This window comes from Balaenoptera physalus, assembly GCF_965194825.1.
Source record: "Balaenoptera physalus genome assembly, chromosome: 2".
In the NCBI taxonomy this organism is placed as follows: domain Eukaryota; kingdom Metazoa; phylum Chordata; class Mammalia; order Artiodactyla; family Balaenopteridae; genus Balaenoptera; species Balaenoptera physalus.
Window position 1 is genome coordinate 84,951,991 of NC_138883.1, and position 16,665 is coordinate 84,968,655.

At 41.7% G+C, this 16,665-nt stretch overlaps 1 protein-coding gene and 1 pseudogene across 3 annotated transcripts in view; one reads left to right on the plus strand and one right to left on the minus strand.

Annotated features, from left to right (window-relative positions):
- The window catches only part of CHP1 (calcineurin like EF-hand protein 1), a 38,406-nt gene extending 28,633 nt beyond the window's left edge, over positions 1 to 9,773 (plus strand). The window contains exons 5-7 of one of the 2 annotated variants that reach the window (XM_082449387.1): positions 2,733 to 2,794; positions 7,542 to 7,664; positions 7,809 to 9,773. In XM_082449387.1, coding sequence (XP_082305513.1) covers positions 2,733 to 2,794; positions 7,542 to 7,664; positions 7,809 to 7,862 — 239 coding nt within the window. In that variant the 3' untranslated portion in view covers positions 7,863 to 9,773. Of the gene's footprint in view, positions 1 to 2,732; positions 2,795 to 7,541; positions 7,758 to 7,808 lie in introns of those variants that run through there. The other variant, XM_082449386.1, reaches the window with a different exon arrangement.
- Positions 9,774 to 15,229: 5,456 nt separating this feature from the next.
- Positions 15,230 to 16,595, minus strand: LOC309654849 (poly(rC)-binding protein 2 pseudogene; annotated as a pseudogene). Its single transcript has one exon. The product of its transcript is annotated as a poly(rC)-binding protein 2 pseudogene (transcript).
- Between the last annotated feature and the right edge of the window lie 70 nt (positions 16,596 to 16,665).

Consider the following 16,665-nt stretch of genomic DNA (forward strand, 5'->3'; position numbering starts at 1 on the left):
GTCTGTGTTTTTATTCCCATCTTACCCCTAGGTTCTTCATGACCTTTTTTTTTTTTTCCTTAGATTCCATATATATGTGTTAGCATACAGTATTTGTTTTTCTCTTTCTGACTTACTTCACTAGAGTTAGAGTCTTAACCACTGTACTGTATTGCTCTGCCGTCAACATCAGGAGCTCAGAGGAGGGGTCCAAGCTGGAGATGCACATTTGGGAGTTATCAACATTAGATGGCATTTAAAGCCCTGGGACTGGAGATGAGAGATGACAGCTCTGGAGACAGGAGAGTCCAAGTCTCCTGGATTAAGAACGGGGGGAAAGGGAGAGGAGGAGAGGAAAGAGAGAAGCTAACAGAATGTCTCAGTCATTTGGCATCTGACCATTCATTATCTCGGGGAATATGCTGGTTCTGCTGGTTCAGGACCAGAGCTGAGTGACAGGAATCCAAGTCAGTTAAGAAATAACTACTGTTGCTGTAGTTTTTTCTAAAAGATCCTATCGTGTGATCGCTCTAGTTACCCCTCTGCTGGTGTCTTAGTCTGCTCAGGCTGCTATAACAGAATACCATAGACTGGGTGACTTAAGCAGACATTTCTCACAGTTCCGGAGACTGGACTCTGAGATCAGGGTGCCAACATGGTCGGGTTCTTGGTGGGGGCCCCCCTTCTGGTTCACAGTCTTCTTGCTGTATTCTCACATGGGGAGGGAGGTGGAAACAGAAAGAGAGAAGGATAAAGAGATCTCCTGTCTCCTCTTTTTATAAGGGCATTAATCCTATCATGAGGGCCCCGCCCTCATGACCTAATCTAACCCTAATTACTTCCCAAAGATTCCACCTCCTAATAGCACATTGTGGATAAGTTATGGTTCCAACATAGGAATTCTGGGGGAGACACAAACATTCAGTCCATGGCAGTTAGGTTTCAAAAATTAGCTTTTCAGCTTTCTGTAAATACTTTGGCAGAAAGGGATGTAAGTGTTTATTACAGTTACCCCCCAATTAAGAAATTCAGAAACAGATATTTACGGGTTATATAGCAAACAGATTTCCATCGCAAAATCTTTAGTAAATAACACATTTTATGGTATTTTAGAAAGATGACAGCATATGCAGAAGAGTGTGTGTATGTGTGTTTAATTTGGGGAATATATATATATATATTTTTCCATTCATCTGTTTTTATTTTATATTGGACTATAGCTGATTTACAATGTTGTGTTAGTGTACAGGTGTACAGCAAAGTGATTCAGTTATACATATACATATACCTATTCTTTTTCAAATTGGGAATATATTAAACACACATTCCTTTAGGAACACTTATGATCCTTGTCTCCTTCCCCTTGGAATCCAAACCTCCTAAGCATATAAAGTCTCAAATTTGATGAAGTTAGTTACTCAACTAACCAAATTAAAGAAAACAGACAAACATCAGAGCAAGTCTCTCCTAGTTACTCCCCCTTCCAGAATTTTAATATTGTGCCTTACAAAAAGTAAATTCGATTTTTCTAAAAGTTTTACTTAGACTTTTAGTGGACTCAGCACGCCCCCCCCCCCCCGCTTTCTTTTTTCTTTCGGTGGAGGCAAGGAGTGATGTTTAAACTTTTAGATATTCATCCATGTTCTCTTGCCCTTGTACCTAGTATTAGCTCTGCCTGGAATGCCACCCTTCATCAGATTTCTGTTTGTCTTTCAAGACCTTGTTCAAATGTTACTTGAACCAGAAAGGCACATCTGCTATATGCTTTGTTCCCTGGTATTTCATATGTATGATAGCACTTGGACTGTATTAAAGTGCATAGTGTGTGTTGCTTTCCTCTACTAGGCTGTGGGTTCCAAGGACCAGATCTAAATCTGTATATCTTAATAACTCTAAAGCTGGATTTGGGCCTTTTAATATTGGCAGTACCTACTGAAAACCAAAAATCTTAGTGGCATACTTGAAGTGATTCAAAGCCTCAAAACTATAGTATATTCAGCTATAATTATAAGGTAGTCACTTCCTCAGTGTGATTTGTCACAGTGCCTATAAAATCATCCAGTGTTACCACACTTTTCACTTGGTGGCCCTTCAGGAAAATGGCACTCTCTGAATGATTTTTGCTCTTCTGAATTCTCTCTGTCAGATATCCTAGTTTCTAAAAGACTTATCTATTGTTAAAGAGGGAGAAGCATGAGAAAGCCAGGACACCATCAAATTCTTGGCATTTCTATTTGACACTGAAGTTCTTTACCTTCAGGATTCCCAAGTAGTTGAGGATTATTTGAAATTTGACATGAATTTGCCGAAGTGGTCATTTTTCCAGAGTAATACTTTGTGTAGTCAGCTGTTTGGTTGCCTCTGTGGCTCCTATTGTTGGCTCCCCCTGAGTGCGGTGCACGGTAGACTTGGACTGTGTGAGATGGCCTAACTGACAGAGCCACTTATGGGTTTTGGATTTTTTTTTTTTAAACATTCTAAGTTAAGAAAAAGGACATTAGACTTATTAAGTTTTTGATTTGTGAATGAAGGGCCATACTTCATCCAAGCTAAGATGCCATCAATTATGAGATGCATCCCAGTTTCTTAAATGTTACAATGTCTTTTAAAGCTCTACAGGTAATTGCAGTTGCTCTTGGAAAAACTATTAATTCATTGTCAGTTTTCTGTCAGGTGTCCCTTATATATTTAGTTCCTTGAGAAGGGGCAAAACACTATTGAATTTCCACTAAATTTTTGTTTTTTCCTACCAGTTGCTTTTCGACTGTATGACTTGGATAAAGATGACAAGATCTCCCGTGATGAACTGTTACAGGTATGTGGGAGAGCTCCCATGCACACGGATAACTTATTCTTGTGGGCAGGAATTGTTCTTTCCTTGAGTAAGCATTTATTTAACACCTGCTGTATTCAGAGTCCTGTCCTAGATATAAAGCAGAGCGGATGACCTGGGGAAACTTGAAATGGCTCCTTGAGTTCTCACAGATGTCTCCACTATTTAAAAGCTAACTAAGTGCAGACTGGCACTAAACTATGTGAGATGGTTTAGATCAGATAGTTCATTTATTGTCAGCTTATTGGTAATTCTGATGACACGAAGGTAAATGCTACTGTTTCGTATGTCCTTAGGCCTGATGTAAGAGTCAAGGAACTGCTGCTGGGACAATGTAGTTGAGCCACTACTCACTCGCCTTTGTTGCTCCCCGTAGATAATTCCCTGTTCTAATAGCAGTGACTGGCATTTCATCCTATTAGCATTGCCGTTCTCTTTCTCCCCGCTCCCCCTTCCCTAAATACAAGTTTAGGTGGGGAGAAAATTCTCCTTTTTTCTTTTCTTTTTTTAATATTTATGAATCTTTAGGGACTTCTGGCGGTCCAGTGGTTAAGAATCCACACTTCCAGGGCTTCCCTGGTGGCACAGTGGTTGAGAATCTGCCTGCCAGTGCAGGGGACACGGGTTCGAGCCCTGGTCTGGGAAGATCCCACATGCCACGGAGCGACTAGGCCCGTGAGCCACAGTTGCTGAGCCTGCGCGTCTGGAGCCTGTGCTCCGCAACAAGAGAGGCCGCGATAGTGAGAGGCCCGCGCACCGTGATGAAGAGTGGCCCCCACTTGCCACAACTAGAGAAAGCCCTCGCACAGAAACGAAGACCCAACACAGCCAGCAATAAATGAATGAATGAATGAATGAATGAATGAATCCACACTTCCACTGCAGGGACACAGGTTCAATCCCTCGTCAGGGAACTAAGATCCTGCATGCTGCGTGGTGTGGAAATAAATAAATAAATAAATAAGTTAACTAATTAATTAATTAAAGGTATTTAAAAAAATATTTATGAATCTTGAGGACCTTAGGGGGCTAACACATTCAGGAATTTCCATGGGGAGATTTCTCTATTTCAAGATAAAACTAAAAAGTAAAGTGGTTTCTACTCACCCTGAAGTAAGTCTGAACTCATTGCCTTGAGAAGTCTTCTAAGTTGAGGTTAAGGACCAACCCAGGGTACTCCTACATTTCTGTGTCTGAGTAAAAACCAAAACAGTCTGCAGGTCAATGATAGTGTCCTTTGGTTTTGAATTGGGAACATCTTTCTTTTTCTTTTTATTTTTTTTTATAAATTTATTTATTTATTTTTGGCTGTGTTGGGCCTTTGTTGCTGTGCGCGGGCTTTCTCTAGTTGCAGCGAGCGGGGGCCACTCTTCGTTGTGGTGCGCGGGCTCCTCACTGCGGTGGCTTCTCTAGGTGCGTGGGCTTCAGTAGCTGTGGCGCACGGGCTCAGCTGCTCCGCGGCATGTGGGATCTTCCCAGACCAGGGCTGGAGCCCGTGTCCCCTGCATTGGCAGGCGGATTCTTAACCACTGCGCCACCAGGGAAGCCCCGGGGACATCTTTCTTCAGTAAGAAGAATTTAATTTATTTAAAATTGCTACATCTGGGCTTCTGAGTTCTGAAGAGAAAAAATAGAGGCAATCGCTCTATAGTTGCATGTTTTTATCCTCTGGCCCAAATCTAGCTGCCAGAAAGATATTTTTTGGAGTGGAAGGTTGATTTGTTTTCTATTATTAGGATAAAAAAGCCTGTGGCAGGGAGTGAGGAGGAGATCATATGGCCAGAGTGCCAGTCAGTGACTAGAGTGTTCCTCAGGCCTGAAATGACTTTAGGACAAATGTGCTCAAGGATTGTTGAGGTGTCAGAGAACTAATTTTATCCTACCAAGAAGAGGATTCGAACATTTTACCAAAGTTTACTTTTCTAGACACTGCCATTTCTAAAACATTTGGTAATATGTAGTTCTTAATTATTCAGTGGATATTAAAAAGTTTGTTCTTGGGACTTCCCTGGCGGTCCAGTGGTTAAGATTCTGCGCTTCCACTGTAGGGGGCTCAGGTTCCATCCCTGGTCAGGGAACTAAGATCCCGCATGCTGCTCTGTGCAGCAAAAAAAAAAATTTGTGCTAAGTTTGTCATAAGGAAAGGCTGAGTGGTCATATTTCCCTATTATGATTTTTATAAAAAGTTTTGGTTGGGGAATTCCCTGGCGGTCCAGTGGTTAGGACTCCAAGCTGTCATTGCTGAGGGCCTGGGTTCAATCCCTGGTCGGGGAACTAAGATCCCTCCCACACGCTGCAAGGCACAGCATAAGATAAGATAAGATAGGATAAGATAAGAAAATAAAATTTCTGGTTGAACTTTTGGGGGTGGTGGATATGTTTATTATCTTGATTGGGGTGATGGTTTTACAAGTGTGAACCTATGTCAGAACTTACCAGATTGTACATTTTAAATGTGTACATTTTACTGTATATCAATTATACTTCAATAAAGATAGTTGCTATACTCATTTTATGAGGCTAGCATAACTTGGACATGAAAACCTTGTAAGGACTGTAGTAAGAAAATTACAGCTCAGTCTCTTTCACTCACATAGATGTAAAAATCCAAAACAAAATATCAATACGTTGAACCCAGCAATATATAAAAAGGATACTATATTATAGCCAAGGTGGCTTTATACCAGGAATTCAAAGAATTCAAATTAGAAAACCAATCAATAGTATTTCTCCACGTTAACAGATTAAAGAAGAAAAGTTGAATGATCTTTTCCATAGAATTTTAATAAAATTCATCATCCATTCATGATTTTTTTAAGGTAGCAATGTTGACTTTTTTTTTTAATTTTTAAATTTTTATTGGAGTACAGTTGATTTGCAATGTTGTGTTAGTTTCTGCTGTACAGCAAAGTGAATCAGTTATACATACACATAGGCCCACTCTTTTTTAGACTCTTTTCCCGTATAGGTCATTATGGAGTATTGACTAGAGTTCCCTGTGCTATACAGTAGGTCCTTATTAGTTATCTATTTTATATATAGTAGTGTGTATATGTCAATCTCAATCTCCCAATTTATCACCCCCACCGATTCATGATTTTTTTTAAAAGTCTTAGAAAAATAGAGACGGGAGCTTTCTTAAACTGATAAAGGGTATATACAAAAAAACCTCACCACACATTAAAAAAATAGTAATAATAAAAGTTCCATTTGCTAATAAACTTCTGACTGGAACCAAAAGTGACACCATGGAGAGGTGGAAAGAGCATTGGCAGGGTGTGGAGGCCTGGGCAGGCGGCTCAGGCCACTGGCTTTGGGACCTGTGTCCAGGCACTTTTGGACCTTTATGTCCTCATTGACAGACTGGATGAGTGATTTTTAAGACACCACCACTCCTGTCTCCACCCCACTGTATACACACAGCACACACGCACAATTCAGTTCTATAATTCTAAAAATAAAACACTTCAGAGAATAATTAGACTGGGACCTGAAGAAGCTGCTGTTTGAGGATGGATTTGTCTAGTTGGCCACACACAGGGAAGATGGCAAATGACTTGGCTGTTTAATATTTTTGTTAGCATTGCCACTTTTTATTTATCCTTCAATTTGTATACATTTCTACCCAAATGTACACTTCTGATTTTCAAGAATTGATTTGTGGGTCGGGGGTGGGGCGAACAATCTTGATACAAATCAATATTTCAGCTCTTTTTTTCTTTTCAGAAAATCCTATAATATACTTTGAAAAATCTATTTCAAGAGAGTGGGGAAGGATGTAAAGGAATAGGGGAAAAGGAGTCCTGTGAACAGCTGGGCTAGAAGGTCTTGCTTTCCTGGGGTAAAGCTCAGCTCTTAACCTGTTGAAGACAGAGGTGGTTGACTAGGGCAACACAAGGCATCATAAAAGCACCCTGTTCCCCATTTCATATTGTCTAAGAGCCATGTCATTAGAGTTGCTTGTTTTGCTTAAGGTAGCAGTTTTCAATGTATATTCACACCCTAAAGATGTTAGCAGAATAAGTGGGGAGCAGGCAATCTCTTTGTTACGTCTGAGAACAAATTTGGAGAAACAGTGTTTAATTCTCTTTTTTTCCACAGTTCTTGCAACCCTTTAAATGTGCTTGTCATTTTTCTAAAAGGGGGGATTTAGTATTTAACTCTTCAAGGATCTTTATGTTTCTTGACCATACTTTAGGAATAGCTGGGCTAATGCACTGCCTCAAAGAGGACTGCATTCGAGTGAGATTCCAGAAAGCCCTACCAAACTGACTTAAACCTATAAGGGACTAGTTTGCCTCATGCAACAAGAAGCCTGAGGATAGATTGTCCAGGTTGGTACAGTACCTAAATGATTTCCAGGAGCCAGGCTTCTTCTTGCTCTGGCATCCGTAGCACATTTGACTTTCACCTCACGGTCCCAGGATGGCTGCTGTACCACTAAGCATCATATCTACGTTCCAGGCAGGAAGAATGGAGAGGACCAAAATGCAAAGGACTCTCCCTGAAGTGAGGCTTTGCCTTCCTATTCAGTGACCTTGCCAGAGAGTTCTGTTCACATCATTGTCTAGAATGGCCTAGATGAGAAGATAAGGGTTTCAGCTTTTTGGCTGTTATATTTGAGGACATCAAAGGAAAAGAGGGTGGGGGTGGCTTTTATCTTTAATTTTAGTAAAAGAGCCCTCCTCACCCCCAAGCCTCCAGTAATTCCTGGCTGTTGGTCCTGCAGGTGCTACGCATGATGGTCGGAGTGAATATCTCAGATGAGCAGCTGGGCAGCATCGCAGACAGGACCATCCAGGAGGCTGATCAGGATGGGGACAGCGCCATATCTTTCACAGAATTTGTTAAGGTCAGTCACTTACCTCTTGGTTTGAAAAAGTTAAATCCTACTACACAGGAGGGAGGGAGAAAAACATTATTCACATAAGAGCTTGAGACAGTATCTCCTGTTGTGACCTTCATAACTGTCGTTGGGTTTTGTTTTTTTTAACAGGTTTTGGAGAAGGTGGACGTAGAACAAAAAATGAGCATCCGATTTCTTCACTAAAGGACTGAGACCAAACTGTTCCTTGCTTTCTAGTATTTAAGAACTGGAACTTGAAAGTCCTCCTGTCCACCAGCCCCACCTCCATCCCATCATTCCCCTTCTCCCAAAGTACTACTGCTGTTGCATGACAACCCCAAATATGTTCCATCAACACAAACCTGCCTTTGGTGTATAAACAGGGCATTACAGAATGGTACACCCCGTCTAATTCTGTTCAGTATCATTCGCTGGATATCTCCATTTCTAAATATCATCTCCCCCTGTTCTGCTGCTGAATGCCACATGTCCATCCAGTCTGAGAAGTGAGAGGGATTCATGCCAAGAACCAGCCAGCAAAGCTCTTTGACTGGATGTGGACCGTAGCCATGCTGCCTTCCCCCCAGCTTGGCTCTGGCATGCTCCTTCATCCTTTTTTATATGTCCTTTGCTTCCTACTTCTCTTTCACCCAATCTACCATTCACTTAATCTTTCAGTGTCCCTGCTTTTTATTAAGCTTCAGTCCCCTCTGTTCTACTTGGCACCCCAAGCTATGCCTGTTAAATGTATTTCTGACTTGGCAGTATAGTTCAGTGGTCTGGCAGTTTTTAATCTACTTTTACTCTTAAATGGGTCTTTGGGATGTTGCCTCTTCAGGAGCTTTTCGGTCAATACTTCTCTCAGAAGAATGTCTTGACCATCTCTTGGTCCCCTCTGCTCTGTCACCAAAGGGCTGTTTGTTGGAGATGTTCTTGAAAGATAAGGGTTATAGAGACAAGTCTTCTGGGTGGCTTGCCCAGGTCGCTCTACCTCTGGCCTCCGATTCTCAACATACATACCTATGTGGCTGCTCCTGTCAGTACAGTGTTGACTCTCCACAAATTAGCCATATGCCTGCAGGCTTGCTTAGTTTGAGGATGCTGTCACCACCAGAATAGCCGCTCTGACAATATGCTTGTCAGCGGTGTTTCTCATGGCTGCTTGAACAAGGAGACTGGGCACCCTAAAAGTATTCCCACCTCTGCAGCATGGTTTATGCCTCAGTGCTGTGTGCCCTGGAATGTTTTTCACTTCACATTTCCAAGTAGAAAGATAAGTGCCTAACTTATCCCAGTCCACAAGATTTAAAGATTGTCCTCAGTGTCTTGAGGTTTTGCACAAAATTCTCTATGAATTTTACACCTGGCACATGTTACTGCTGGAAGCCATAGTCAGCTCCTACTACAGGTCCAAAGCATTGAATGTATCGTATCATTAGCTGCCTGGTTACAATGACATCCTAGCTCCTCTCTTAGACCACTGCTAATCCCTTAGGAACAAGGGCTCTGGCACTGGTGGCACGACCTGAGGTGGCATTATAGGCCTTTGCATGAACCAGAGCAACTTCTCTGCCTAAGTCAGCTTAGTATAGACCTCATTGAATCAGGCTGTTATTATCCTAACATCTGTCTTTATGAGTCTCTTCATCCATACATCTGTCCTTGGCTGATTTTCTCTGACTCATTGCTTGCTTGCTGTTTCCTTGCTTTGGAAGGCTATCCAAGATGTATACACAATACTTTAGGAAGGGAATTACTTTAAAAAAAAAAAAAAAACACTGCAAAGGGATTAGGAAGAGTGGAGAAGAAAGAGTGGCCAGGCTGGATGACTCAAGTATAAATGACTGAGGAATTCTTGGTGAAGTATCAGTCTGACTTTGTGATCAAGTGATGTAATATAGGAATTGTATAAAAGGGAAGAATTGTCTGACACTGGTCTGTTAGAGAGGTACTTCAGAGGCTCCTTGACCTGCATATTTAAAGTTCCTAAGATTATGGCTTTTTGCTCCTTTTGGCTGTATAGCAAACTGTTTTAATCCACAGTTGTGCCTTATTGTTCCATTAAAATTGTATTCTTTGATCCATCGATAAATACTTGTGGTTAAAACAAAATAACTTGGGTGATTTTTGTCCCTGTGTTTTACAAGAATTTTACATAACTCAGTCCCCTTCTTCAAGTCTGAAATCACAGTGTGTCTCCCTTACTCGGGTTTATGTCTGTGCTATCAAATGCCTTTATTTGAACGTAATTGTAACATGACATGAGCTTCTATCGGCTTTTATATCTGCTGCTGCCTGGACATAAGAGGTTGGAGCGTTCATCTAGGGGCCAGCACTATTTGGCTCTGGGCATGGCTTTGACAGCCTTAGCCACTGCCCACTTGCTCCAGGTAGGATTCCATTTCTGTTCTTGACTCTGACTCCTGAAATGTAAAAGAGGTCTAAAATAGGGTATCTTCAAGTTTCAGTCTGCTATGTAGGGTATGAATATCTCTTCTTATTTTAAGGTTTAGTGTCACGCCACAAGACTCAAAAGAGTAATAGCTAGAGTCATCCTATAAATTCTAACACAATACCCTCTTCTTTTCCGGTCCCTCTGCCTCAGAAGTCCATTCAAAATGACTTGCACTGTTTCAGCTTTGCTTCATTTTGAGCGTAATTTTAGGATTTGGAGAAAGTGACAAATAGATGGAGTGACCATGCTGTCAGTTTTGGAGAAAGCTTAATGTTACTGACCATGGCCATAGGTATACCAGTCTGTGACTAAAATAAGACATTCATTGATACTGTAAAAAAAAATTTTAAGAACATTACAACATTACCTGCAGTTTGAAGAGAATCCCCTTAACTAATTTTATTTCCCTTGCTCCCTTCTGGTCTACCCATGCATTACATATTTCTAAAGTAAATGAAACATAACATGAGATGATAACAGCTTTTAGAAATGAACATATTGTAATATTTCCCCATGTTAACTGTTCTTCCTTGTTTGTATCAACAGTTACATAATATTTTACCAACTTGATGTAATATTTACTTAACCATTACCTTATGTGGCATGCGGGATCTTCCCCGACCAGAGATCAAACCCACGTCCCCCTGCGGTGGAAGCACAGAGTCTTAACCACTGGACCACCAGGGAAGTCCCATTACCTTATTTGCTTATTGTTTCCAATTTTATGTTATAAAATAATGGTACAATGAATGCCTTTTTTCATATAACTTTTTTCTTTGAAAAAATTTTGTGGGAGTGGGATTACTAGAGCAAACTTTAGGCATTTACTCACAGCTTTTGATAGGCTTCAAGAGAATGCCGGAAGCAATCAAATTACTCTCTTTTACCTTCAGTATTCTTTTTAGAATGTTCTTCATGGTCACCTATTTTTTCAAATTGATTATAGAATCTTGTCAAATTTTGTATTTAAAACACTATTAGAATAGATTGTCTTGATTGGGATTTAGAGCAGGTATTTACTGTAGAGACGCCTCATGGAGGACTGTCTTTACATACTGGATTTCTTATGCTACAAGCCAGGTATTTATCCTGTTCCCCAAACACTGAAAGCAGAATTGCTTGGAAGGAAGTCATCATTACCGGACTGATATTCCCTAAATTCACATTCCTTTGGCTGAGCTTTGAGTCAACAAGTGATTCAAACTGAAGATGGCTGGTATTTGCCAGTACAGACCGTTTAACATCTAGCTTAATAGAAACTCCAGTTTAGAGATTTTCATTTTCTTTTCCTCTAGGCCAAGCAGTGATGAGAGATTTACCCGGTAAGTTTGTGAGGTACTGCAGGCTGTTTCCTCACAGGTCTGAGAGGGAGCAGATAGCAATGAAGAGTCTCGTGTCTTTTAAGATGGAGTAAGTAGGGAATTCCCTGGCAGTCCAGTGGTTAGGACTCTGTGCTGTTGGAGTAAGTAACTGGCCTGACATCTTTACCTAAGGTATAAGCTGATCAAGGACATTGTCTTGAGATGCCAAGACTCAGTTTTCTTCTCTAAGCTCTTAAGTCTCTAAGCACTAGATTCTGATCTCTCATCAGAACTAGGGAGGCTGTTTGTTTGGAGGCATGGTCCTGACACTTCCCACCACCCTTTGCAGTCTATTCAAGAACTGAAGCAGGTAGGTGAATTGTTATATCTAGTACCTGAATGTGGCTGGAGAAATAAGAATTGATCAAAGAAGGTCTCTGGGCTACCACAGTAGATATCAAGCACCATTAACCAGAGTTTGTGTTTTATTCACAAGAAAATCTCGTATTCCCTAAAACACACACACACACACACACACACACATATTCTTTAGAAACAAATCTGATAAATTCTAATAAACCTGGTGATGTGGTCATCCAGCCCATAACAGATTGGAAGTAGTTAAATTAACAGGCACTACTAGAAACTGGTATGCTGATAACCAAGAAGGGCAGCTGACAAAGGAGGAGACAATATGAAAAACCAAGTAACTCAGTAGGCATTCTAGTGTAGACCAGATAATCCTAAGCAGTTCATTAAACCTGATGGCATTTCAACAACATGTGTTTATAGAAAAGACCTCAAGTCATCAAGAAAAGGTCTAAAATGTGCTGGTGCTTATAAGTTTAAGCTTCAATAAAATAGAAGTTTAGTTAAGTGAAACATCCCTGATAATACTAAAAAATTAAATGTTATTACATGTAATTCAGGCTGCACCTAGATCTGTGTAACTCAATACTATTTGTTCTGGTCGATCTCAGTAATTCCTGCCTGGTTTTTCCTTTTCCTTTTCCACATCTTTTTCCTTGTCATTTTGTAAAAAGAAATGGTTGATAGTGACTTCAAGTGGTGGCATGGCTTAGAGACATATCTGCAAACAACCTTATGGGCTGTGGAGAGAAAAAGCATTATTCTCTATGACACTGTATTTCTTGGGGGTAGGTGTTATCTTTTCTCTGTCAACTTGGGAATAGCAGATTTCTAGCTGTTATTAAATTATCCTCTGCAGGATATCTCTGTGGGGAGAAGGCTGCCATGGAGACCCTCATTATTTGATGAAACATTTTCTCAGAACAGACTCAATCTCTGTATAAAAACTTTCAACTTTAGCAGAATGCACATGCTGTACTTTAAATGATTTTGTGCTGCCTCCTACCTCCTGGCAGATGTGGAGCCGAATCACAAACCTGGGATAGCATACAATCCGTGTTTGTAAAACATGACTCTGCATTCTGTGAGCTCCTCCTCTGTGCCCATGAAATTAGGGGCAATTCTGGTAGCTTCGTAATCACAGAGACATCATAGATATTGCGAGATGGTTAGAGAACAGAAAGAGGCAGATACTAGCAAAGTTTGCAAAAGGGGAAAAGGGCAGATTTCAGAAATGATCCACTCATTTGTTTGACATTATTCCCCAGCAGAATCTTAGAATGAGTCATTACATGGTTGTGAAGACATGGAAAAGAATTTGATGATCACCACGATGCTGATGTTTTTGGCAAAGAGTTAAGTACACAAAATTCCTCTCACTTATTTCAAAGTTTTATTAAATTTGTGTGTCAGATCAATGAAATAGGCAGAGTGTTGAGTGTTGCTTTTTTTAAAATTTATTTATTCATTTAGTTATTTTTGGCTGCATTGGGTCTCTGTTGCTGAGCGCGGGCTTTCTCTAGTTGCAGCGAGTGGGGGCTACTCTTCCTTGCGGTGCACGGGCTTCTCATTGCAGTGGCTTCTCTTGTTGCAGAGCACAGGCTCTAGGCACACGGGCTTCAGTAGTTGTGGCACACGGGCTCAGTAGTTGTGGCTCACGGGCTCTAGAGTGCCAGCTCAGTAGTTGTGGCGCACGGGCTTATTTGCTCCGCGGCATATGGGATCTTCCTGGACCAGGCCTTGAACCCGTGTCCCCTGCACTGGCAGGCGGATTCTTAACCACTGCACCACCAGGGAAGTCCAGCTTTTTTAAAAAAATAAATTTATTTATTTATTTTTGGCTGTATTGGGTCTCTCTTGCTGTGCACAATCTTTCTCTAGTTGTGGCAAGTGGGGGCTACTCTTCATTGCAGTGTGCGGGCTTCTCATTGCGGTGGCTTCTCTTGTTGCAGAGCATGGGCTCTAAGCACGTGGGCTTCAGTAGTTGTGGCGCACGGGCTCTAGAGCACAGGCTCAGTAGTTGTGGCACACGGGCTTAGTTGCTCCGTGGCATGTGGGACCTTCCTGGACCAGGGCTCGAACCCGTGTCCCCTGCATTGGCAGGCAGATTCTTAACCACTGCACCACCAGGGAAGTTCCCTAGAGTGTTGTTTTCAGCAAAACATATGACTGGGTCTCTCATAGTACTCATACGGTTAAGGTGGAGAAAATTGGGTTGGATTACAGTTGATGTGTTTGAGGATGGTAGTTGAATAACCATACACCAAAAAGCTAAAAGATCAGTATCAGCAGTCTTGAAAAAGAGGGACAGAATTGGAATCACACTTCCCAATTTCAAAATTTACTTACTACAAAGCTACAGTAATCAAGGCATGAGGACAGACCGCCTCATGCTCTAGTCCATAGAGCAATGGACTAGAATCATGAGTCTAGAAATGAATCCTCACAATTATGGTCAGCTGAACTTTGACAAGGATGCCAAAGCAAACTGGTGGGGGAAAACAGTAGTCTTTTGATACAACTGGGACAATTGGATATCCTTATGCAAATGAATGAAGTTGGACCCCTACCTCACACCATATGCAAACAACAACAACAACAAAAAATCAAACGACTTTAAAAAATGTATGAACGACTTAAATGTAAGAGCTAAAGTTACAAAACTTATAGAAGAAAACATAGGCATAAATCTTCATGACCTTGGGTTAGGCAGTCGTTTCTTAAATATGATACCAAAAGCACAATCAACAAAATAAAAAATAGGTAAACTGGACATCATCAAAATTTAAAACTTTTGGGACTTCCCTGGTGGTCCAGTGGTTAAGACTCTGCACTTCCACTGCAGGGGGCATGGGTTCGATCCATGGTCAGAGAACAAAGATCCCACGTGCCACGTGGCATGAAAAAAATTTTTTTAACTTTTGTTGTTCAAGAAAGTGAAAAGATAATCTATAGAGTGGGAGAAAATACTTGCAAATCATATCCTGATAAGGGACTTGTACCTACATTTTATAAATTACATCTCAACAATAAAAAGACAACCCAATTATGCGACGCTTGGGCACTGTTGCTGGGAATGTAAGATGGTAGAGCCACTGTGGAAAACAGTACGGCTGTTCCTCAAAAAATTAAAAATAGAATTACCATATGATCCAGAAATTCCACCTTTGAGTGTACACCCAAAAGAATTGAAAGCAGGGTCTTTTTTTTTTTTTAATCACTGTAGCGTCCGGTTTCTATTCACAAAGAAAAAGCTCCAGTCCATCTTTTAACTTTTTTTGAAAAATTCCTGTCATTACAGAACTAAACTGAAATGTATTAATATTCCACTCACATTTTCGTGACAAACAAAAAGTTCATGAGCCAAAAAAACACAAAAAACAAAAAACAAGGAGAAGCTTATAAAACTAAATATGGATCTCAGCATTAGCAGCTGAACAGAGAAAGGAATTAAAATGCTTTAATTAAAAAATCACAAGTGGATGATAAAGTGTGTAGAAACTGAAAATTTACAAACTATTTAAAACCTGGAATTGCTGACTGTTCAGAAACTACTCAGATGGATCATGGGTAGTGGTGAACAGCAGAAAGGGATTATGGATGAATCTGCATTGTTCTAGATGCTCCCCATGCCACCTGTCTCCGAGGAAAGCCGGACATTTATTAGATATTGAGCCAGGCTAATGCTGGCAGCAGATCCAGTGATGGTAACCTGCTTATCAGTAGATCTTTCCACTGGGTTCCCAATTTTGATCTGCACCCCAGTTATCTGACAGATCTCATTGATTTTGGCACCTTGATGCCCTATTATGCAGCCAATCAAATCGTTGGGAACTGTGAGTTCGTGAAAAGTAGTGTGAGCAGACGCATCCAAACCACTGAATCCGGTGTTGCATGCGTCATGGGAAAATGAGACTGTTGCATTGCCAACTGGTGGAGCTTGGTCAAATCTGGCTGTGGAATGGCATACTGTCCTTGAATGGTATAGGCCTCTAGAGGCGGTCCCTCTAGGTCAGCGTTGAGGCATATGGACGGGATGGTGTGGGGAGCTCGCACTGTCCCTGTCTGTGCTGTACCTGTCCTGACCACCTGCAAAGATGACTGGAGAACTGGAGGCTTGGGCCAGTATGGGATGGTCACAACCTTTGCGGGGTGGGGGGGGGGTGGCGGGGCTGGGAGAGAGTCTCCAACATGACCACGCAGATCTGTTTTACACCCTCAGTGATGGATTGTGGAATGCCAGCAAGAGTGATGGCCTGCTCAGTCGAGCTGGGGAGCATTTCCCCTGCCACCTGGACCTGAACCCCTGTACTCTCTCCTATTTCCTTGATCTTGCAACCACCTTCCCAATGAGAGCTACACTGACCAGCAGGGACCACCAGCCTCAGGGTGACTGGGGGTCTACTGGCAGCTGTGCTATTGGTCATAGAGCTGCTGATGTCCTCTTCCAGTTTGTCAATGATCATAACAAAGGCTTTGAAGATGGCATTAGTGGGTCCAGCCAAAGTGATAATCCTCTCAGGACAATTCCCTCCTGAGTTGTTGATACGTGCACCACTCTCCTCGTGTATCTTCCTAACTGATTCTCCTTTCTTTCCTGATGATACTGCCAACTTCCTTTCCATGCATAAGTAGTCGGATGGTGAGAGTGACATTTAATTCACCTTCATTCACACCGGTGTCCATGTCGAGCAGTGTTCTGAGGAGCTGGACTCTTAAGTGGTCAAGTCTTTGGTCACTGGTGGGGGTGAAAGGCAAAAACTGCAGGCAAGAGACGACTGAGGGGAAAAAAGGAGCCGGCGGGAAGGGGAAGGGCGGGAGGCCGGGGTGGAACAATAGGGGCTGGCGGGAAGGCAAGGGGGCACCTCCGGAGGGGGGTGGG